This window comes from Psammomys obesus, unplaced genomic scaffold (genome assembly GCF_907164565.1).
Source record: "Psammomys obesus unplaced genomic scaffold, mPsaObe1.curated_primary_1811, whole genome shotgun sequence".
NCBI lineage: Eukaryota > Metazoa > Chordata > Mammalia > Rodentia > Muridae > Psammomys > Psammomys obesus.
Genome location: NW_026590341.1, coordinates 582,879 through 605,365, shown reverse-complemented (window position 1 = coordinate 605,365; position 22,487 = coordinate 582,879). Strand labels below are relative to the sequence as shown.

At 55.1% G+C, this 22,487-nt stretch overlaps 3 protein-coding genes across 14 annotated transcripts; all 3 read right to left on the bottom strand.

Annotated features, from left to right (window-relative positions):
• Positions 1 to 3,311: 3,311 nt before the first annotated feature.
• On the bottom strand, positions 3,312 to 6,546 carry Cend1 (cell cycle exit and neuronal differentiation 1). Its single transcript, XM_055606822.1, has 2 exons — positions 6,194 to 6,546; positions 3,312 to 4,881 (listed from the first exon to the last, which is right to left on the bottom strand). Exon 2 carries the CDS (start codon positions 4,782 to 4,784, stop codon positions 4,335 to 4,337), a length of 450 nt encoding a protein of 149 aa, XP_055462797.1. The 5' UTR covers positions 4,785 to 4,881; positions 6,194 to 6,546; the 3' UTR covers positions 3,312 to 4,334.
• An 85-nt stretch (positions 6,547 to 6,631) lies between these two features.
• Slc25a22 (solute carrier family 25 member 22) lies at positions 6,632 to 14,414 on the bottom strand. Of its 7 annotated transcripts, none has more exons than XM_055606814.1 (10): positions 14,350 to 14,414; positions 10,917 to 11,090; positions 10,674 to 10,799; positions 10,374 to 10,429; positions 9,504 to 9,594; positions 8,878 to 8,996; positions 8,607 to 8,781; positions 8,374 to 8,528; positions 8,210 to 8,285; positions 6,632 to 8,128 (listed from the first exon to the last, which is right to left on the bottom strand). In XM_055606814.1, the coding sequence occupies exons 2-10, from the start codon at positions 10,934 to 10,936 to the stop codon at positions 7,975 to 7,977; spliced, it is 972 nt and encodes a 323-aa protein (XP_055462789.1). In that variant the 5' UTR covers positions 10,937 to 11,090; positions 14,350 to 14,414; the 3' UTR covers positions 6,632 to 7,974. The 7 variants fall into 7 exon arrangements, with proteins under 7 accessions (XP_055462789.1, XP_055462792.1, XP_055462793.1 ...); XM_055606817.1 differs by having other exon boundaries at positions 14,335 to 14,401; XM_055606818.1 differs by lacking the exon at positions 14,350 to 14,414 and adding an exon at positions 12,068 to 12,128.
• Positions 14,415 to 14,904: 490 nt separating this feature from the next.
• Positions 14,905 to 20,976, bottom strand: Pidd1 (p53-induced death domain protein 1). 6 transcript variants are annotated; one of them, XM_055606902.1, is made up of 16 exons: positions 20,716 to 20,976; positions 19,910 to 20,295; positions 19,116 to 19,529; positions 18,550 to 18,759; positions 18,412 to 18,466; positions 18,109 to 18,310; positions 17,895 to 18,020; positions 17,604 to 17,783; positions 17,380 to 17,527; positions 17,151 to 17,286; positions 16,923 to 17,073; positions 16,712 to 16,835; positions 16,512 to 16,630; positions 16,317 to 16,430; positions 16,013 to 16,212; positions 14,905 to 15,763 (listed from the first exon to the last, which is right to left on the bottom strand). In XM_055606902.1, the coding sequence occupies exons 2-16, from the start codon at positions 20,217 to 20,219 to the stop codon at positions 15,514 to 15,516; spliced, it is 2,739 nt and encodes a 912-aa protein (XP_055462877.1). In that variant the 5' UTR covers positions 20,220 to 20,295; positions 20,716 to 20,976; the 3' UTR covers positions 14,905 to 15,513. The 6 variants fall into 6 exon arrangements, with proteins under 6 accessions (XP_055462877.1, XP_055462879.1, XP_055462880.1 ...); XM_055606904.1 differs by having other exon boundaries at positions 20,785 to 20,976; XM_055606905.1 differs by having other exon boundaries at positions 20,833 to 20,976.
• Positions 20,977 to 22,487: the final 1,511 nt, after the last annotated feature.

Sequence of the window (22,487 nt, the reverse complement as noted above, 5' to 3'; positions counted from 1 at the left end):
TAGAGCCCAACCTCTGAGGCCTCTGCCACCTCTCAGGTGTTTGCTTTTCAGTGCTGGGGACTGGATCTTAAGCCTTGCTCATGACAGGAACGTGCTCCACTGCAGGCTGCATCCCAACCCTCATTTTCACAGGGATCTGACTTAAGTTTTTCTTTCACAGTTCAGGCTGCCCTTGAATTTGTGATCCTCCTGATTTGGCCTCTTGTGCCAGTAGGTCCAGCCTTTTCTGTTTTTAAGATGGTCTCATGTTGTAGTCCAGACTGTCTGAAACTCTCTGTCCTCCTGACTCTGCCTTCAGAAGGCTGAAATTATAGATGTGTGCCTCCATGTTTATCTTGCTCCTTGGTTCCAATGTCCCTCTGGAGTGAACACAAGTAGAAAATTGGAAAAGTGGAGAAAGGACTTATAGAACTGCAGTCACAGGAGGCAGGTGCAAGCTTATAGAGCCTGTGCTGAGAGTAAGAGGAGATGGTGGGAGTGGGCGGCAGGGGCCTGTTTGCTCTCTGAGGTTGGGGCCATCTTGGCTCTGATGGAGCAGAAATACCTTCAGAGCCCTGGCGGATTCGCAGGGAGCCTACTTGCTCAAATGGCTTAAGTGTGAATGTATGTTGAGATTGTTTTACTAGACAGAATGACAAGGTCTCCTAACCAATATTCCAGAAGACAAAGGGACAATGTGACATTTGGTAAGCCTCTGCTGCACCAACTGAGAAACCATTTGCAATAAACTGCAACACTAAAGGCTTAGAATGCAAAATAATAAAGTAAGGGGGAAATAGCTCGGTCAGATGACCTGAGTTGGATCCCCAGAAACTGCATAAAACAGGCTGGAGAGATGGCTCAGCAGTAAGAGCACTGACTGCTTTCCCAGGGGATCCAGGTTCAATTCCCAGCACCCACACAGCAGCTCACAACTGTTTGTAATGTCTGTTCCAGGGCATCCAACATCCTCACAGATACTCATGTAGTCAAAACACTGATGTAGATAAAATAAAAATAATTTATTAAAGACAAACAAACAACAACAGCAAAACAGACAGAGCAGGGGCTGGAGAGATGGCTTAGTGGGAAGAGAGGACTCTTCCAGAGTTCAGTTCCCAGCACCCACATGGGAGCCCACAACTGTCTGCAATCCAGCTTCAAGTGATTTGACCCCTCCACAAAGACATGCAGGCAGGCAAAACACCAATGCACATAAGATAATAAATCATTTAAAAAATAGACAAAGAAGATATGATGACTCAGTTGAGATCTCGGTTCTGCGGAGAAACAGAAATCCTAAGGGTTACTGATCAGCTACCCTAACCTACTTAATCCCAGACCAATGAGAGATCTTGTCTCAAAAGAGAACAGAAACAAAGTAGGTCAGGGCTAGAGAGATGCCTGAGCAGTTAAGAGCACTGACTGATCTTCTAAGGACCTGGGTTTGATCACAACCACCTATAATTCTAGTTCTAAAGGATACTGTGCCCTCCACCAAGCATGCACGCGGTGCACACACATAAATAAGTGCAGGCAAAAACAGTCATGCACATGAGACCAGCCCCTGGTGACCTGAAGCCCTCTTACTTAGCTCCACCCTTAATGTTCTCACTGCCTCCCGCTAGCATAGCAGCTGACAACCATGTCTGCAATACAGCAGAGCCCAGAGCCAACAGAGACCATTCCAGGCCCCAACTACAGAGAGGCTGCACAAGATTTTCATCTCTGCCTTGTTTATTTTCTTTAACTGAGACTTTTTTTTTTTTATGTGTATGGGTGCTTTGACTGCATGTGTGTGCACACCATGTATGTGCAGCCAAATTTCCTGGAACTTCAGTTACAGCTTTAAGCCACCATGTAGGTACTGAGAATCAAAGTCAGGTCCTCTGGAAGAGCAGTCAGTGCTCCTAACCACTGAGCCATCCCTCCAGGCCCTGATACTTTAACTAATTTTCACATGGATGGGTGTTTTGCTTGTATGTATGTCTATGTACCGTGTGTGTGCCTGTTGCCTGTGGAGGTCAGAAGAGGGCATCAGATCCCTGTTACTGTAGTTACAGATGGTTGTTAGCCATCATGTAGGTGCTGGGAATCAAATCCAGGTCTCAGAGAAGAGTAGCTCATGCTTTTAACTGTTTAGCCATCTCTTTAACCTCAGGCACCGATATTTTAAAAACAACCTAAAAGTACTTTAATAGAGAATCAATAAAGGAGTAACACCGTGAGAAGAACATCACTTCAGAGTGTCAGCTGTTGTTGGTCACCTCTGCAGCCTCCAGCAAAACAAAACGCCTGGAAGTGCTTCTGTGTTTTAAGGTTCAAGGGAAAGGATGGAAGAGTAAGAGCACTGGATGAAGCAGCGAATGTCCACCAGGCAGTGTGCGGCCTTGGCCTTTGCACCTGCAGTACAGATGAGGTGGAGATGGCCAGCATGCCCAGAACCCTGTCTTTGGGAATCCCTGGCTCAGGCAGGTGCCAGCCTGGATTTGAAAGAGGCACTTTGTACCAATGGTGGTCAAAGGAAAACCAGGAAGAGTGGTCTGAACAAGGACAACTAGTCCATTTCAGACCTCTTCACCCTTTTGGAGTTGTCCAGAGAGGAATGGGATGTGTTATGTGGGCATAGCTACTCTCTGAGCAGGGTGGGTACCAGGAGATTGGAAAGTTAACAACAACAACAAAAAAAAAAACACCAGTTCAAAGAAAGCCTCAGGGAGGAGACGGTCAATGAGCTCTTGCCTTCCGGCCTCAGTGGCCCCAAGGGTGGGGAGGAGGGGCCCAGGGTAATATATTACAGAATGATCCTTGCTCTTGGCAGCCCACTCCCTGACAGCCTCACTCACAGTTGAAACCATGAGCAGTTCCCACGTACTGAATACCAAATCAGGATGGGCTCTGGGAGAGAGCCCATGGACAAGAGGTGACCAGAGAATGAACCCTGCCTCGGCTCCTGCATTTCATGGATGGAGGGGATTCCTTGCTCGAATGCAGTTTCTGAGGAACAAAACCTCCTGTCCCAGTGCACTGTGGGTAGCAGCCCAGGCCCAGGGGTGGAGTTGGTGGACACACTGTGAAGCTCCTAAATGTCCCTCTGGGTTCAGGCTCCCACAAAGGCCAGGGAGGGAGCACCTGGCACAGGGGAGCGGTCTGGTTGGGTATGGTGTATGGTTGGGTACATGTAGCCCATAAGGATCAGGGCATGAAGGAGGGCCTGGGACTTTCTGCCTGTTCCCAGGAGAGCCCACACTATGAATCTGTGGCCCACACATACCCTCGAAGGACGTCTCTACCCCTCCCAGCCCCATGCAGGTGAGGACACCAGCCCAGCCTTTATATTGTAACAGTTTATTTCAAACTCAGCCTCCACTCAGGCCCAAGGTCCCTGCAGCCACCGGCCAGGTGAGGGCAATGTTTCCTTAGAGCCCACTGCAGCCTTCTGGAAACCGGCCCACCGTCACCACATTGAGGGGCAAGCTGGGGCCAGATGCACTAAGGAGGGGCTGCACAGCAGGTCTTCCTGCAGGCAGTGGGTGAGCGGCACCCACTGGGCAGTTCTACTCTACCTGTGTTATTGCATTTATACGCTGTTAGACTCAAGGGGGTGTTGGATGCAGGCAGGAAGGACAGCCTATCGGGGAGTATTGGGCAGGCAGAACTGTAATGTAGCTCCTCCGTGTCTCCTGCCTCCCTACTGGGCTTTCAGCACCCCGCCCGTCCCTCCCCCCAACAATTGCTGCTCTGGGCAATGAAGTAAGGTGATCCTAGTCTCAGGAGCTCTTCTGGGGCACATATTGAAAAAAGAGAAGGAGGTGGGGATCTCATTCCAAATTTAGTGGTTAAGTTTTGCCTTTCCACTCAGCCAGGACAGGGACAGTGGGTAGAGGTAGCTCTGCAGATTTGAATCCCACCTCAGGTCAGGCCTCCTGCATCAGGCCCAGACAGACTGCCCCCAGAAGCTCAAAAGAGAGTAAAGTAGCCATGTCTCTTAATGTCCCTACAGGGCCAGCCTACTCCACTTCTCTCAGAGGCCACAGCCAGCATCTCTTCCTATTTTCCTAGTTGTCTAGTCCAAGCTATCCCCTTTGCCCCATGCTAGTACTTCCTGCAAACTGCAGAGCTGGGCTCCTGCCCCAGAACTTGGGAGAGGGTGTGCTGGGGTCAGTGGAGGTGGACTCACTGTCTCTTTCTTTCCTGCTGCATGGATGTATGTGCATGTATGTGTGGTGTATGTGTGTATGTGTGCGTGTGTGATGTATGTCCGTATGTATAGATAAGTATCTAGGACCTTGCATGCACTATATATTCAGGTCTGTACAGAAAGTGCCTCTGTGCCCCCACCTGGACACCAGGCATCATTTTTTCCGGGCTAGGAAGGCCACACCAAGAATTAGGGCTATGGTGGCCACGGCCACACCCCCAGCCACCAGCAAAGGGGTCAAGTTCTCACAAGGCCAGGGGCCTCGGCCTCCAGTGTTGGACTCGTCCTCCTCAGCCCCATCCCCAGGACCCTTGGGCTCTGAGGTCGCATCGGGACTGCTGGGGGTCGCCGGCACTGCAGGGGCTGGCTTCAGGTTGCTGTGATTGTTGAGGAGCACAGGATCTGCCTTGGCCGTTGTCTTCTTGGTGGCGGCTGGCCCAGGGGCTGCTGGTTGCTCCTGCTTCTCTGCTTGGGCGTCCTTCTTCGCAGGCTTGGTCAAGGGGGCTTTCCCATCAGCAGCTGGAGTAGCCTTGGCCTCTGCTGTGGCCTGAGGCACCTTGGTGTCTGGCTTGGGGCTGCTGGCTGACTTTCCTCGGGACTCCATGACGATTTGTGCTGGCAGCTCTTTTGGGGCTTGTGGGACTGACAGGTGGCTGGAGCACAGAGTCTCAGGACAGCTCACCTCTGGGCATTATATGGGTCTGGAGGGAGATACAAGTGAGGTAGTAAACAGGGACAAGGCACCTTCTGTATAGCTTTCCTGCCCCCGCCCCACGGACATAACCTTCCCAATTCCTTGAACTCTTCAGAAGCTCTAGCGGAGAAGCATCCTATGGGCCTAGTCCCTCCTCTTCCAAGACCTGGCCTTTGTCTGCTTGTGACCATTCTTGGAGAAACCCCTCCAACTATTGAGACCAGAGGTCTCCGCTTCCTCACCTATAATCTAGTCTTGCTTCACATGCGCTGTGTTTATCCCACAGGTGGGGGTAGGGAGGCTTTGCTGGAGACCTAAGAATCTAACCCTGGAAGCTGGAAGAGAGTATTTGCTCAGAGGGGGCAGAAAGGAATCAAGGGAAACTCTGACATAACTGAGCACTGCATGCCATCTTGGGAGCTCATTGTTTTACAGAATGGGACACCATGGCACCTTGATCTCAGCTTGAGCAGAGTCTAAGAGGAAGGGAAGGAGCCCAGAGCCTGGGTTCTCAAATTCTGTCATGGGGAGAGTGAATCCAGGTCACCAGGACTATCAGGACCAGAAAGTGATAAAATGGAGGCAAAGAAGCCATCAGGGAATCTGCTGGCCTGTGCATCTGGTCAGCCATCGGCCCCACCCAGCTTAGATCTGGTGCCCTTTCCCCCAAACAGGCCACAGCTTCATCTAGCTCAAGGGCAAGAGTTCCTTGCTGAGCTCAAGGCTATGCTACAGGAGCCAAGCAGAGTGTGGGTCCCAGGCTATAGAAAAACCTCACCTTGATTTTCCCTGTCCTGACTGGAGAGACTAGGGCCTGGCTCTTGCCTGGAGGACCCAGGACTACCTGTCTGCCTCTACCCTGGGGGGACAAATGGCCCGGGTGCTGGGAAGGGGAGTCACTTTGAGAAGGTAGAGCTCAAGCTCCAAGTGTCCCCACAATGAACACACTGAAGGTCATCTGAAGGTCACACCATGATGGAGATGACCAGTACAGAAAGCCAGATATCCCCCACCATGCAGAGAGTCCTGGTATCCCCTCCATGATACAGTTTCTGGAGAGTTCTTAGCCATTGGGCATCAAGTTTGCACAAAGCAGGAGATCTGCCCTTGGTTATTTTAGGCTTGCACTTACATCCTATTCTTCCAAATGCCACCTCTGCCTCCCCAGGGCTGCTGAGCCCGGGAGAGTAAGGTGCTCATGCCCCAACCTTGGTGACCTTCAAGGCCAAAGCATTACTACTTGGCCATCAGACCCAGCGCCCCTAACCCTACCCCATTTCCCGGTCCCTGCCCACCCTCAGAAGGGCCTGTTGTCTTACGTCTTCCGTCGGGCCTCCAGCTTCTAGCTGCGCACTTGCTTCTCAGGATGACAGCGGGCGGCGGCTGCGGATACCAGCGAGTGCTCTGGAGTTTCCCACAATGCACCACTTCGAGCGCAGGGAGGATCAGAGGCAAGGAGGCGGGGCCAGCGGCTTCGTCAGCGGGGCCACGCCTGCATGCTCCACCCTGGGAACCCGGGGATAGGGTGAGGCGGGGTTCCCTGTGCCTCGCTCCTTTTCTCACATCTAAAGAGACTCAAGTCAAAGGCGGAGCAAGGTTGTCTGCCTGTATCCTATCCAGACAGGAGGATAGGAGGGAGGTGGCTCCAAAGCAGGTCTGCAAGGGTGGAGACGAGGCAATGCGGGTCTGCAGAGGAGAGAGCCTGGGAGTCTGCCCTTTCCTCACTGTCCCACATAAGCAGACTCTGAAAGCAAGCATCTACTTAGAATATTTATTTATCTTTTACATGACAAGACACAAAAAGTTACAACTTCTTAAAACTCTTCAAAAGAAAAAATATATAATTCTGTAAGCAGCAGCAGCAGCTTTCAAGGTACAGACATGATAGGAGGGGCGGCTCCCAGGAGCAACCGTGAACTAGTGGCGGCCCGGACTTGAGCCCCAGGTAGTGTCACAGGGAAGGGGCCTCCATGGAGGGGGTTGGGCTTGAGGGACACAGCACCAGCACTTCAGTCAATCACCAAACACAATCACATGGCCAGGGCAGGGGAGGACTGCTTTGATTCAGAACAGAGGATCCAGGGCTGGAAGGGTGGGGCTTTCCAAATATGGACCGAGGCCCAGAGAGCAGGGTGGCCCATACTGGCCTTCATGCCTGCCCTTCCCCCACAGCCACCTCTGTCCAGGAGTAGGGTTTTATCAGAAAGAGTTACCAGGCTGGAGAACTAATTCATTGGACGGGGTCAGCAGAAGGCCTGAGGCACACAGAGCACACAAGCACAGGAGAAAGGCAACTGTGCCCTTATGGGCCCATCCCCAAGGAGCCTGGCCAGCTGACTGCTGGGAGGTGGGGAGAGCAAGCTGCCCACCACAGGCACACAAAGACCTCAAGCAATCTGGGTCCCACGTGGTGGGGGCCCAAAGGCTCACCAGGAAGAGTATGTGTGGGGTGCCTGGGATGAGAACGAATGTGGCTGACTGACAACCAGCCCGGGAATCCTAGCTTGACATGATTAGGGTACTCCAAGCCTTTCTGTGAGGCTGGCTGGGGAGGCAGAGTGGGGCCCTGGATGAGGTGGAAAGAGCAGCAGGGGCAAACAGACTGATGGACGGAGGACAGGAAGAGCCACATGGGCACAGCAAATTCAATAAATAATTGTGTGTGTGTGTGTGTGTGTGTGGGTCCCCTTTGTAGATGAGGAGAGCCTCAGAGACCGGAGCCAGTGGACTACAAGGTAGGGTCTACCTGCCCAGACCAGGCCTGGGCCTCCAGCCCAGAGACCAGCTCTGTTTCAGGAGGTGTTCAGGCCAGGCGGGACTGGGTTGAGGTACAGGGTTGGAACAAGACTGGCTCAACAGGACTGGCTTGAGGAATGTACAGATTTCTGCAGTTTCTCCATAAATAAGACCTTGATCCCATTTTTTTTTTCCTTCAGGACCCCATGGGGGCCTACGTGTGCACCACCCATGTGGACCCTGCACCCTCCCCTTGCCTTCCTGTTTGATGGGGAGGACTGGGGAGAGACCATTCCTCCTCAGGCTTGTGCTGGTCACCCTGTTCTGGCCCCAGCTCATAGGCCAGGGAGATGCAGCCACAGGCTCAGGCCTGGGGTTCTTGCAGCAGCCCCAGCAGGGACTCAGCGATGCCCAAAAAGTAGACCACCTGAGCAATGCCAAACAGTGGGGCAATGACCAGCGCACGGCAGTAGGCACCTTTCAGGAAGGCTGAAGGCCCCTCATGTCTCCAGATCTTTCTGTAAAGGAGGAGAAGATCAGAAATTATGTCCAGCCAGCCCCACCCTGGCCGTGCCCCAAGCTCACAGGACCTGGCCCACCTGGCACAGTCCAGAAACCCAGAGTAAGTGTCCTCATTGACACCCCGCTGAAGTGACTGAAGCCGAGTCTTCACCACTACAAGGAACAAATGAGTCATGACCAGGGGAAGGGGGACTCCTGTCCCTCCCCTCCCCCACAGTGGGGCCCAGACCCAAGCACTGACCATCACAGGGGTTGACAGCCACTGCGGCTGCGCTTCCAGCCACGCAGCCTGCCAGGAAGGACACATAGAAAGGTGACTTCTCCTCAGAAGATGGGCGGCCCAGCTGATTGAGGTTGGCAAACAGGGGGAAGTAGACGATAGAAAAGGGGACATCCCTGTGGAGAGGGAAGAAGTGAGGCCAGTGGCAAGGGCCGGCAGGCAGACTACCTCCTCACATAGGCCAGTCTTCCCACCTGAGCAGCGTGGCCCCCAGTCCCTTGTAGAGGCCAGCAATGCCATGGGTCCGCAGCAGCTCCCGGGTCAGCTGGGTGGCTGTGGGCCGAGGAGCGGCTGGAGCCTCTACTGAGGGGTGGGCACCTCCCTGAGCCGAGAGCTGAGCCTGGGCAGCCAGAATCTTCCTCTGAGCAGCTAGTAAGAAAGGTTCTCTGGTCAATTCCCCCTAGCTTGGGAAAGGGGAAGGGGCAGGTGGCAGGGTCTAGCTGTTGTCCCCTCCCTGCACCTTACCAATGCGGCCTGCATCTTGCAACTGGATCTTCAGCATCTCCATGGGGGTCGTCACAATCACCTGGCAGGTGCCCGCCCCGCAGCCTGCCAACATCTCCTTAGGCAGGGTCAGCTTCTGTCTATAGGGCAGGGCTGTGACTGAGATGATGAGGAACAGCTCCCTCCCTACGTGGGGCAGGGACTGTCTGATTTGCTGGTGTAAAGGGGGATGGGAACTGTGGAGGTCCCATGGGGGCACAGCCCTGGGCTCCAGACCCTCCAGCAACAGGCATCCAGCCCAAAAGACAGATGGTCTCATACACAAGGGCTCATAGAGAGGGATGGGGAGCGGGAGGGGGCCAACCTTGTAGCCCCACCCTCCAGTGATGTGGTGGCTGCTTAGTGCCCCCAAATTCTGGCGGCAGACGGTGGCTAGGGGCCAAGAGCCACTGACTCAGCAGCTGCTTTGCACCTCCTCACGTGGGCAGCTCCCACAAGGTCAGGGATGAGCAGAGGGACTAAGGTAGAAGAACCTCTCTCTGGGCATTTGTTATCAGCCTAGGGGACTGCTGGGCTAGGGGTGGGATTAGTAACACGCCCTTCCTCAGGACCTGCGCCCCAGCAGCCAGGGTGGCTGAGCTTCTCACCCATCCTTAGAGAGCTGATGTCTGAAGAAGTCATTAGCTGCCAGCTTGATGGCCTTCTCGGGGGTGACCAGGGTCAGGTTTACTGCTGCTCCTGTGGGGCATCTGAGGGTAAGCTGAGGCTTGCGGGACACAAGCAGGTCAGGCGGGGACAGACTTGTTGGGTAGCTTAGGTTAGGGAGACTATGGGATAGCACTTTGCTCCACACTGGCAAAGCTCTGCCTGGCACTCCTTGGCTGCAGCCTCCTGCCCTCTCACCCACATATGGGCCTGTTTCGTGCCAGGCAGGCGGGAACCAGGCAGGATGGGGTGGCGCTGTGTCCTCCCTCCCCAGCATTCCACCTCCATCTGTCTCTGATTTTGGCAGAACAAGCCTCTCCTGAAAGGCAATGAGGATCAGGGCCCCAGAGGCTACAGTGTGCCTCCCTCCTGGGGACAGGTGTGCCCACTGGCAGGACCACAGTGTGGGTCAGGGCTCAGGGAAAGGCTGTGGGTGGCTGCTCAGGGCTCAGGGCCACACAGCATCTGGGCAAATCCACCCTCAGGGATTGTTTCCTAAGCTGCTTTGTGTAATGGCTCCTGCCCTAGGCTGTAGGCGCAGATGTGGTCCTGCCTGTCACAGAGAATAATGGAGGAGATGTGAGCCATTAGGATAGAGGGAAAAAAAACCCTGTCCTGCTGTAGCAGGTGAGGGTTGAGACCTTCAGAAGACTGTCCCCCTCAGACATTCAATTCCCCCAGCTTGACAGATGCCCCCATTGTGCTCAGGTATTACCACACCACACGCCATGTCCACACTCAGACCGAGCCCAGGCATGCACCCCTGCCCCTGCTCCCTGCCAGACCCGTCTGTTGCCCATCCCAAGCCTCACCCCTGTACATGCCGAAGTAGCCCTCAGAGCGGATGGTCTTGATGAGGCAGTCAGACCTGTAGCCAAGGGGATGGCAATAAGCAGTGGCCAGCTGGACCCTGGCCCTGAGTCAGGCAAGGGCAGCCAGCACCACCTCTGCCCAGTATAATCATCCAGGGCCCACAGAGAAGCCAAAAACTCTGTCAGGGATACGAACTTCCTCAGGCCTGTCCTACCCTGTCTCCCCTTGATCAAACAGCAGCAGAGATCAAAAGTGGAAGCTGCACCCACATCCCGCCTCTCCAGCTCTCACTCACTCACATGCTGGCATACATGCGCTGGCCATTCTGCTGGTTCTGCAGCCGTGTCTTAGCCAGGTCGATGGGGAACACGCAGGTGACCCCGATTAGCCCAGCGATGCCACCATTGATGAGCTTGGCCGGCAGGCTGTGTAGGCAGGGTCAAGTGTCAGGACTCACATCCTCAACCACAGGACAGGGGGGTCGGGAGGTCATGCTGGGGAGGGGGTGGAAGCCAAGACCAAAGGCTTGGGGTCTCTCTGACCTGATCTGCTTATCAGCCATTTACACCAAGTGAAGCAGGAGGCTGACTCAGGCCGGGCGATGTAAGTGGAGGCACTGATGGGGAGGGGCTGGTGAGGACAATGTGGGTGGCTGGCGGCTGCTGGTGGGGGAGGGGATGTCCTCACCTTCAGAGCAATTTCAAGACTTCTGCCACCTGAAAGAAAGGACAGAATGAGTGGTGGAAGGGGTCTGTCAGAGAAAGAAGCCTCTCCACCCACCCACCGTCTCACAAGGTCATGAAGCCCCTCACTCCCTAGACTCCAGGCTCCAGGCTGCAGCCATCAAGGTGCCTTGGGGATACAGTGGAGGGTGGTTGGAGGGAGAAAGGGAGGCCGCCCATCCCTGGGGCCACCTGGCTTCCCTTCGATGCCCTCCCCGTGGCGTCCTCCCAGGCAGCCAGGAACTCACGCTCACACGCATATGCTCACGCACAGAAGGCAAGCTCCAGCTTTTAAAGGGCCAGGTGCCTTTTAATGCAGTGGTACTTGGACCCTGGGTTTGAGCAGTGATAACCGGTTCCCATCCTTAAACAGAGGCAGCTAGCATATACTATTTTCAGTGGGATGCACGGGGCGGGGGTGGGTTCTCCTTTGTGGAGCTACTCGGTGGTGGAGCAGAGCCAGTTCCATGGCAGCTCACTGTGGGCCACGGAGCCCCTTCCCATAAAGAAGCAAGATTCCCATTCGTACCGAGCTGGTTGCCCAGCTTCCTGTCTACTTCCTAAAAGGAGTGTTTCATTCCTGACGGACAAAGGAGCCTAGGGATAAGGACTTGGGTAAGAGATGATGGGATTAAATGGCATGAAGAAGGAAGCAGAGGGATGTCTGTCTCCTCCAGCATCTGTGGCTGGTATACCCCATTCCTTGAGTGGGAGAGAACGGGCTCTTCTATTTGCAGCAAGGATGGGAATTCAAGAGCCAACCTCAGGGGGCTCCCAGGAGGGAGCCAGTCATAAAAACAAGTCCTGGGTCCTCCCCTGGGTCTCTTCCTGAGCCCTCAGAAGTCAGCTGTCACACAGGAGCTACTGTCCTCAGTGCCGCCATATGGGGTCTCATGGCTGTGTCACACTAAAGAGCCCCCAAACGACCTATTCCCCACCTCTACCCCCACAATCCGCAGGGTCCTGCTCACCCTGTGTGCACCCCAGCCAGTGTGCATACAACTGCTTCTCCACCGCTCCGACAAGTATGCTCACTGAGGAGATAAAGAGACTGCCGAGGGGGAGGAGGCGAAAGGCTACAGGGATTGGCTGAGGGGCGGGGCGGGGCGGGCCTGGGGGGGTGGACTTTCTCTTTCACTTTGGGCTAGAGGGTAATCTCTGCAGCTTTGGGAAAAGGAAGGGGGCTGAGACAATTTCTGGGGCCCTGGGGCTGGGCTCAGCCTGAGTGCTAAGGAAGGGACGGACTAACCCTGAGAACCAGGTTGCCTATGCAGAGGTACCCCAGCCCCGGGGGCCACCATGTTCTCAAATCACTCAGTAGGTTTCTGTCTGCAGGCTACGGGATAAAGCCCAGGAACCCTAGGGCAGGGGGCACCCGATATGGATCTGTCAACCTATGCTCTTGAGAAATGGGTCAATACCCACTGTGCTGTGAGACCTGGGTATACCTATCAGAAGAAGGTATACCCGTTCTCTGGAAAGAGCAAGGAAGGGATGCTTGACTTTCAAAACCACCACTGCCAAGCACAGGCTCTGCTCACCTGGCAGGTCCAGAGGGCATGGGGGCGCCCTCTGCCCTCTGCCCTCTGCTCCACCTCTGCACAGGGGCCTCAGTGGAAGAGTACCTGTCACACCCCCTAACCCTGGCGTGTGGCGCGGGCCTGACCTCTGAACTGTAGTCCTTCCCCATACCATCCTCTAAACATAAACTAGCTACAGCAGCCTCTCCCTGCTCGGCCTGGTCTCTAGCGGAAGAGCCGTCCTTCCCTCTGCCTCTGCCCTCAGGAAGAGTAAGCCTGCTGTCCCTCAGACGCTACCTCCCTCCCCTAATATCTGAGATCTGGGCACCTGGGTGTCCCATGTGTCCTGGGAGTCAGACAGACCATCTGAAGCCCAGGGAAGAGCCGGGCAGGCACTGAGATCCCTAGGGCTGAGTCAGCCCTGGACCCAAACCTAAACAAAACAGAGAGCACAGTTGCCCGGCTGAGAGTGATGGATTCTGCTGCCCGGAACAACAGGCAAAGGGAACCCTCTGGGCTTTTCTCTCCCTCCACATCCCTAGTGCTTGTTTTTTGGTTTTAGGTTATGTTGTTCCTGTTTCTTAGTTTGTTTTTTTTTTCTGCAGCAGCCCTGGCTGTCTTGGAATTCACTCTGTAGACTAGGCTGGCCTCAAAGTCAGAGATCTGCCTGCCTCTGCCTCCTGAGTGCTAGGATTAAAGACATGTGCTCACCACACCAGGCTTTTTTTTTTTTTTTTTCCTTTTTGGTGTGTTCTTTAACTCTCATCAGTTTGAGACAGCCGTCAGGGACCCCTCAGCACTATCTGGTGTTACCATAGAAACTTGACTATCCAGTCAAGCCACTGAGAATCCAGCCCTTTCTGTCTAGCTGTCTCAGCCTTCCCCAGTCTAGCCACAGGCCGACTGACAAAGATCAGGTTAGCCTACAGAGGCTAACAGCTTCATACAGCATCTTCCTGACTTTCCATGAATGAAGATGCCTGTATCCTGCTGGTGACTCCCTCTTTTTAACCCCAGCTCCTGGGAGGCAGAGGCAGGTAGGTGGATCTCTGTGAGTTCGAAGCTAGCCTGGTCTACGGAGAGTCCCAGGGCAGCCAGCGCAACACAGAGAGATCCTGTCTAGGGAAAAAAAAAAAAAAGAAAAGAAAGAAAAAGAAAAGAAAAAAGAAACTAGGCTGGGGCTAAACCCAGCCACCAGCGTCCCCCCCCTTCCCCCCCGCAGCCAGTCTCTCTCCCCCCTTCCTCTTAGGGAGGTTAGCTTTGCCTTGCAAGCTAGAAGGGAGAGGGCTCCACAGCGAGGTATAAAGGGAAACCAGGATTGGGGCACATCCTCTGCTCCAGGCCTGACCATGCCCTTTACCCTACGGTCGGGGCTCAGCCGGCCTCGCTATCTCCAGCCAAACGATGCGGACTCTGACCATGTACCGCGCCCACGCAAGGCCAGTGGGTTCCCACGTGTGAGGAGCCCCCATCCTCAGCAAAAACGACTCCAGCCTCAGTTCTGGAGCTTCCACACTGCTGGGACACGTGTGCGCGGGGAGCGCGCCCGGCAGAGCCGGGACTGAGCACGGCCTTCCACAGCCGGTCGAGGTACCCGCCGGTCCCGGCTCCCCCGGAGCCGCTGTGTCTGAGCAGATGTCACCTCTCCCAGCCACCAACGCCTCCCTTTTTCTCCCCGCAACCCAAGCCATGTTTGGGTGGACGCCACGAGAACTGACCGGCTAAGCACTCACCACACGGCCGCCGCCGGGATCGCCTCCCCGCTGTGCCGCGCGCGGGGCCTGCACCTAGGCGGGGAGGCGCGTCTCTCGGAGGCGCGCCCGCTCCGCCCTAAGTCCTTACTGTCATAGGCTCCCCCTCCTGGCCGGCGTGGCCACCGACACCAGCCACAGCCTCAGGCCACCCTTGAGGGGAAGGTCTTTCCCTAGGCTGTCTGGCCCCCTCAATCGAGGATAGGGACCTAGAACAGATGGCAGAATGGGGTGACCTGGGGGAGGTTTGGTCCCAGAGCTTTAAGATAGATGCTCCGTTAAGACCCTGGTGGGCAGGGCTTATGCACCATTCTGTCACATAGGTGACTTTGTATCCTAACCTACTGCAGGGTTACTATGTAGAATGGCTCCTCCTGGGAAACACACACTTGAGGGCCTACAGATGGCTCACGGGGTAAAGGTGTTTGCAACCACGCCAGGTGACCCCGGTTTCATCACTGGGGACCCACATGGAAGGGGAGAACAATCTCTGCAAAGTTAACTGCAAAGTTAACACACACACACACACGCAGTAAGTAGCTTTTATTTTATTTATTTTGTTTTGCCTGCATGCATGTTTGCACCGTATGTGTGCCTGGTGCCTGCGGAGGCGAGAGGAAGGGTTCTGATCCTTTGGAACTGGAATTACAGACTGTTTTGAGTCATCACGTAGGTGCTGGGAATTGAAACTGGTTCCCCTGAAAGACCAGTCAGTGCTGTTAACTGCTCTTTCTCTCTGTGAACGTCACTACACCAGAAGAGAAAATCAGATTCTATCACATATGGTTGTGAGCCACCATGTGGTTGCTGGGAATCAAACTCAGGACCTCTGGAAGAGCACAGCGCTCTTAACCGCTGAGCCATCTCTCCAGCCCCTTTGCCCCATCATGGTAGGAAGTACGGACACACACAGGGACTTGGCTTCAGATCACTTCAAGTACATCAATCTCTGAGGTGCTCTAAGAGTTGGAAGCTAGCTTGGGCTAGACGGTAAGACCCTGTCTCAAAAAGTAAGTAACGAACCAAGCTTTCTAAACAGCGACAAGTCTTTGTATGCCTGAGCACTGTACCACACAGGCGAGGTAGAAGGATATGGGCCCTGCCCACTGGCCAAGTCAAGTCAAAGGCCAGCATAAGCCTGTAAGCCTAGGCCTGGGCAGACTGTGAAGCTGAGGTGCCAGGCAGACTGGAACCCTCTGGGGCCAGCCCTGTGCGCCGGATGCTATCTTGGTACTTGTGGCGGCCAAGCTCCAAGATGGCACGCACTTCTTCGGCCACATCCTGCCGGTCGCTCTGTTCCAAGGCCTTTACCAGGTTTCCCACAGCTTCTGGCCGTCCAGTCTGGCGCTCAGCCCAGGAGAAGAGCATGTGGCGGATCTGCCCATCCAGGTCATCCCTTGGAGGGGAAGAAGGTGGCCATGAAGGTGTTTTGCCCAGAAATACACACAGAGGCTCAGTATATCTCAAAACAAACTTCCTTGGGCCAGGCCAGTGCCCAGACTCTCCTTTTCTAGGCTGATATTTGCTCCATTTCCATCTCTTTGAAAGTTTTCAGCTAGTGCGAGGGGATGAGGGGTGGGGTGAGTGTCAGCCCTGAAGCTGAGGCTGAGAGGCAGGAGGTTCACCAGAACTCACAGAGGCCTACCTGAATTCATGCCGGATACGCTGTAGCTCACGGTAGGGCATGCCTAGGTGCAGAGCCACGGCTGGCCAGTCAGGACCCAGGCGTGAGGCCACACTCAGCAGATTGCTCTGAGTCAGGAAACCGGTTTCTGCATCACCCAGGTTTAGAGGCATCAGGGAGAAGTCATTCCCCTGTCCACTCCCTTGGGGCCCCCGGAGTCTCTGTCAGGAGGCAAGGATACAGTAAGCTTGTACCCGTTCTCTTTGTCTTTGGTCACCCTGGGACTCCTGTCTCCTCCTGTCAGCTTATGCGGCTCAAGCCTCACCGGTAGCTTGATGGGCAAGGTGGCCATCCACAGTGCATCGATACCCTTCCTCTGCCGGGCAGCCTCAGCCTCTTGAGGCACCTCCTCGGGAAGTGAACCTCGATAAAAGGACACCTGGGGAAGGATCAGGTGGGGTTCAGAGCTCTGGCCTCGGATCCAGGTACCTCAGTCCAAGACCCTGACACACCAACCCACCTGGCCTCGAACAGCCTGAGTTTCCCGGTCCAAGGTTGTGGTAATGTACACCTCCTTTACATTCTTCAGGTGGGAATAGAAGACAAAGCAGATTCTGCCGTCCACACAGTCTGGACGGTCTGCAGAGTCGGGGCGAACTCAGTGGGTGGAGCCAAAGTGCCACACCCCGGTGCCCCTCCCCCCACAGAGGCGAGACCTACCAGCATCTACATCAATGCCCCGCTCAAAGGCCGCAAAGAACTTCTCACCCTCAAACATCTCCACAGTGTCAGAGGGTTCAGGGCCGCGGTACCGATCCAGCAGCCGAACCAGGGCGGCATCCACCTGTGAGGCACCCACAAGGGATTAGACGCCAGGGCTCTCCACCCACCCTGGCCTTCGGGTCACCCCACGGCCTTCCTGCTGCCCCACCTTGTTTCGGGGCAGGCACTGCAGCAGGACCTGCTCAGGGTCTCGGCGCCTCTGCAGCGCAATGAGGTTCACGCGGTGCAGTCGCAGCCGTTCCCAGGCCTTCCGTGCCAGGCCCCCCACACAGTTTTTGGTGGTATACCAGAGCCAGTACCTGGAAGTGCCAGAGTTGAGGTGTGTCCATACAGACGAAGGGCGGAAGGGGTGCCGAGGAAGCTAGGGGACACTGACCAGGAGAAGTGCGTGACCCGGAAGCGTGCATACAGGTGAGTGAGCTCCAGTGCCACCTGAGTGGTGATATCGTCCCAGGTGGCTGTCAGGGGCGTTCGGTACAGCAGATGCAGGTGGGAGCGGTCCAGACTGAAGCCTAGGCAGGAAATGGCAGAAGGCTAAAGCGCCCCCATAAACGCCGTTTCCCCTTCCAAGCACCCATCTTCGGTCCTGTCCCACGCAGCATCACCTGTGACGCCAGCAGGCAAGGGTAACTGCACAGTGACTGGCTGCAGGAAGCTGGGAGGGCCGCTCTGTGAAAGGCACAGCAGGGGGCTTACTGATGCCTCAGCTTCTTCCAGGAGCGCTCTCAGCTCTAGTCCGGCCATGTGTACCACCTGGACGGAGAACCAACTGAGTGCCCTCCCGTATGCCCAGGTGCCTCCTGCCACCCTCGGCACTGCCCTACCATACCTGCATGGAGACTTGCCGAGGCTCCTCTGTGGCCCCAGGGGGGAAAGTGACTTTGACCCCAGGGTGACCTGAGGAGCACAGGAGTGCTCCCTCTGGTGGCAACAGACAAGCGTTGGAAACTGGACGCAAAACAACAAGGAACCAGGAGAAGTGGGGTACCTGGCAGCGAGCCCAGAGCCTCTGGAACATTTGGGAGGATAGGGTCAGGGCAGAAGACAATGGGCAGGGGTGGGTGGTGTCAGGGCAAGCTGCTCCCATTTCCTCATTCCCAAGGACCTAGTTAGCTGTCACCTTGGGTGCCTCTTCCTCCAGATGGGTCTCTAAGTCATTCCAGCTGTTGTCACTCCGTGTCCTCACAACCACTTCACGGCAGCGACGGACTCGTGGAGGGACAAAGAGTAGCCATAAGCTCACATCCTGTCAGGCAGGCAACGGTAGTGTGTAAGATAGGGCCAGGCCAAGGCTGCCAAGGCTACCACCTGCCCCCTACCCATCCGGGACCTGCCTGCTGGAAAGCCACCCCATGAGGCTGCAGCTCCAGGACACCACTGAGCAGGAAGTCATGAGGCCCCAGAGAGACCAGGCCTGGCTCGGGCAACCACAGTCGATAGTGGATGGTGATGGGTGTGGTGGTGGCTCCTGCTGGGAACTGCAGGCGGACACCACAGGCCAGGGTCACAGAACAGCCATGGGGAGTCACAAGGAAGCTGAGTGAGGAAAGAGGTATGAGGGCAGACAGACAAGGTGCGCCAGTGTGGCCAGGGAGACAGGGTAGACAGATGTCCGCTAGCCACCTTCCCACTAATACCTGTCCAAATCTGAGGTCAGGAAGAGCTTGGGCATTTCTGGCATCTGGGCTATGTCTGCACAAGGGACAGGTATGTGGTCAAAATGGTGATGTACCTTCATCCTCTCATAGGCTGGCCATGCCCCATGCCATGCCTACCTGGGGGACTTGGGGGCACTGGAGAGGCCTCACCCAGAGGGTTCCCCTGCAGGCGCACAAAGGGAGCGTCCAGCAGCTCAGCAGGCAGGTCACGGAGCTGGTTGTCCCTCAGGTCGAGCCGATCGATCAGTGGCAGGTGGGCCAAACCAGCGGGCACGGAGGTCAGGAGGTTGCTGTGCAGAACAAGGAGCCGCAGGGACCGCAGCCCCGCTGCAGGCAAGTGCTGGCTTAGGGTTGGCAGAGGGCCACTCGTGGTGGCCCTGGGCACCTTGACAAGACACTCACACTAAAGGCCTCAGGCCCTACCACATGGTGAGACAATGATGCATGTGGACTACAGGCAACCAAGGAGGGAGAAGGGAAGTTAGGGGGCCATTTTGGAGCAGTGAAGGTTCACAAGCCAGGTCTCAGGTACAGGGGCCTTTGTGTAAGAAAAGGGGTTGAGCCGAGAGTGCCAAGACTTCGGGGCTGTAGGTGGCCACATGGGAGTGGAGTTCTCGGCAGTGGCTGAGGGGCACTCACTTGATATTGGCTGGTGGACCAAAACTAGGACCATGGCTACTCACCAAGGGAAGCTGGGAGATACTGCAGCCGGTTGGAGGCTAGATTGAGTTCCCTGAGGCTCCTCAGGTCTCCAATCTCATAGGGTATGGTGTCGAGAAGGTTCTCAGAGAGATCAAGACGCTGAAGGTTGGACAGGGACCCCAGTGTTGCGGGGAGCCTTTGCAGGCAGTTGTGTGTCACAGTAAGGAAGGTAAGGGTGTGCAGGGCCCCCAGGGCCTCGGGCAGCTCTGAGAGACAGTTGTGGGAAAGCAGCAACGCATCCAGGCTGAGCAGTTCCAGGACACAGGTCGGCAGGGTCTCCAGCCTGTTGAAGCTCAGGTCCAGGTGGGCCAGGCAGGCTAACTCACTCAGGCCAGGAGGCAGAGTGGTCAAGGTCCCATGGAGGCAGGCACCCAGGGCACCCCGACTCTGGCCGCCTGGAAGAGACAGCTGTAACCCTCAGAGTTGGAGTCTGCGTTCAGCCCTGAGTGACAGAGAAAGCACCAGGCAGGAAACCTCCCTTTTAAGCCAGCCGGAAGGGCAGAGAAAGACAGGAGCGCAGACAGAGAAGACCACCAATTCTATCAGCTGATGGTATTCCCCAGGAATAACTGGGATCTGCAAAGAGACCCAGCTGGGCACCTTCAGGGTCCTAAGCTCAGGAAATAAGAGCCCACCCAGCCTCACTTTGGGGAGGAAGGTGCAGGGAGAGGAAAGGTTTGAAGGTAGGGCTAGGACAAAGATGGCTTTTGTGACCAAGATGTAGAGTCAAAGCATGGCTAGAGATGAGGACAGGATCAGGAGCAAGGGTACTCACCTTTAAGGACCAGGGAACGAAGGCGCAACAGATTCCATGGAACCTGAGCTAGGGTGTCATCTAGCAGTTGAGGGTCCTCGTGGGTGCTGAGCCGCAAGAACTCCACCAGCAGCAGTTGTGGGGGCTTCTGGGAACAGAGGTACTGCAGGTGATGGCAGCCCCCAGGGCGTAGGTCCAAGTTCAACTGGTTCCCAACCAGGAGAAACGGTGCACCAGGCCTGGACTCCGAAGCCTCCACAGCGGGTCTCGCAGCATCCTCCGCAGCAGCTGCAGTTTCCTCTGGCTCCAGCCCCTCCAACACTGCAGCCATCACCCACGGAAGGTCCTTGGGGACCGGACATGTCCCAGCTTGCAGAGCAAGCCTGCTCAGGCAAGGCTGAGGGAAGCTGCAGAAGCAGGGGGAGGAATGGGCTGTAGGGGACCAGCTCCTCCTCCAGGTCAGAGCAACAATAGCTCCGCTTGGAAATAGGGGAGCTCCTGAAACCACCGGCCCAAGAACCCAGGGCAGGAGGGGTACAGAGCGGAGTGGTTACTGCGGCCCTACGGCCTGCACCCGTGCTATTAAGGAGAACTAGATCCTGGCGCCTGGGGAGGGGCACTAGGCAGGGAGAATCTGTGAACAGCACACCCTGGAGAACCCTGATAAATCTAAGACAAGGGTAGGTTTTCTGTCTCAATTCTGGAATCTGGCCACGTGACCCCTGACCCCACCTACAGGGCTCTTGTAGTAAGGGCCCACTTATAACCTTCACACCCATCAGCTTGGGGAGGACCCGAACCCTTTCCCACTGCAGGCGTTGCTGTACCCGAGAGGGTCGGTAAACAGTGTGACAGGAAGCCAAGAGGACTTTGGGGTACCAGGGCTAGGATCTCACATCGCGGCCCCTAGAAGACGCTCTTGCGCCACAATTCCCAGTTCACACCTCCGTCATATGGGGGACGCAGAGAGGGTCTCAGTCGGCGTGGAGTCGCTTTGATCCCGCCTCTGCAGCAAACTTCCCGCCGCCCACTGAGTACCTGCCACGCTGGTCTCCGCGCCAGTACAGGCGCGCTCCACGCCGGCTTCCCGCCGGCGCGCTTCCGGGCGGGCGGCGGCTCGGGCTCCGCCCCTCCCCGCCAGCCAGTAGGAGTTCCCAGAGACCCTGACTGCCACCTCCTGTCAGGTTTCCAGCAGCAGCGAGGTGGGTGTAGGGCATGGAAACTCACTCTTTCAGACCCCTGCAACCCCAGACCTGCCCTGTCACTGCGCAGTGCATTCTAAGGCAGGAATTTTGGGGAAAACTTTAGGGACTGATCGATCGTGCTCCCTGCTGGAATCTAGAACTTTGAATGCAGAGGTGCAGTCAGGCTTCCTGTGGAAACCGTCTAGGATAACAGTTCTCAACAGGTGGGTCGCGAGCCTCAAGAAAACCGCTATCTCCAAAAATATTTCCATTAGATCAATAACAATAGCAAAATTACACGTGTGAATTAGAAACAAAATAATTCTATGGTTGAGGGTCAACACAACACGAGGAACTGTCCAAGCAATAGGAAGGTTGAGAACCAGAGTCTAGGACCTGTTCCTTTGAATAAAATCTCAGTTCTTCGATTTTAGAGAGCCAGATGCTGGGGTGAAAGCCTACTAGCTCAGAGAGGTAGAGAAAGCGCCCAGCTGATCTTCCCCTTCTGCCTTGCTCCCAGTTATTCCAGGTGGATTCTTTGTTGCAGGGACCCATCAGCTGCTTGGAGACCTCAAAAGGTTACAGTTAGGAACGGTCATGGCTTATTGTAGAAAACGTAAACATTTTAAATGCCGCATTCAGAAGATCTCCAAAAGGTTTGAGGACCACAATCTAGTATGTACATACGAGGTACACAACTTAGTTCCTAGTTACCGGCCTCAGACCAAACCTGAAAACGCATACAGAAATCTAGCTGACACCTATTTCTAGAATTAGTTAGTATTCAATATGACTGCTAGTATCATGACAGAAAGTTCGTGTGTACATAATGATCTTATAGATTTTTTGAGACAATATCTATATATTTTTTAAAACCAGAGACAATTTTTTAAAAAGATTTATTTCTTGTTTATATGGCATTTTACTTGCATGTGTGCCTGCACACCAGCAGAGGGCGCCAGATCTCATGATAGATGGTTATGAGCCACCATGTGGTTGCTGGGAATTCAACTCAGGAGCTTTGGAAGAACAGCCAGTGAGTGCTCTTAACCTCTGAGCCATCTCTCCAGCCCCAACATTTGTACTTTAAGAACAGTTTTAGAACTGGGTGCAGTGGCACACGCCTGTAATCTCAGGGAAGCAGGAACTGGCGGATTGCTGTGAGTTCGAGGCCAGCTTGATCTACAAAGGGAGTCCAGGACAGCCATGGCTACACAGAGAAACCCTGTCTCAAAAAACAAAACAAAGAACAACAACAACAAAAACTAAAAAGAAAAGAAAGAAAAAGAAAAGTTTTAGAAGCTAAGCACGGTGTTGCTGGAGGCCAGCCTGGTCTACAAAGGGAATCCGGGACAGCCAAGGCTACACAAAAAAACCCTGTTTAAAAGAAAGAAAGAAAGAAAGAAAGAAAGAAA

Coding starts and splice junctions, on each gene's coding strand:
- Cend1 (XM_055606822.1), bottom strand. CDS start 4,784: ATGGAGTCCCGAGGAAAGTCAGCCAGCAGCCCCAAGCCAGACACCAAG.
- Slc25a22 (XM_055606814.1), bottom strand. CDS start 10,936: ATGGCTGATAAGCAGATCAG. Junction 8,529..8,606: donor CTGGGGGCCACGCTGCTCAG/GTGGGAAGACTG, acceptor CCCTCTCCACAG/GGATGTCCCCTTTTCTATCG. Junction 8,286..8,373: donor GGCTGTCAACCCCTGTGATG/GTCAGTGCTTGG, acceptor TGTTCCTTGTAG/TGGTGAAGACTCGGCTTCAG.
- Pidd1 (XM_055606902.1), bottom strand. CDS start 20,219: ATGGCTGCAGTGTTGGAGGGGCTGGAGCCAGAGGAAACTGCAGCTGCT. Junction 18,311..18,411: donor CTGACCTCAGATTTGGACAG/GTATTAGTGGGA, acceptor TTCCTCACTCAG/CTTCCTTGTGACTCCCCATG. Junction 18,021..18,108: donor ATGGGGTGGCTTTCCAGCAG/GCAGGTCCCGGA, acceptor CCTGCCTGACAG/GATGTGAGCTTATGGCTACT.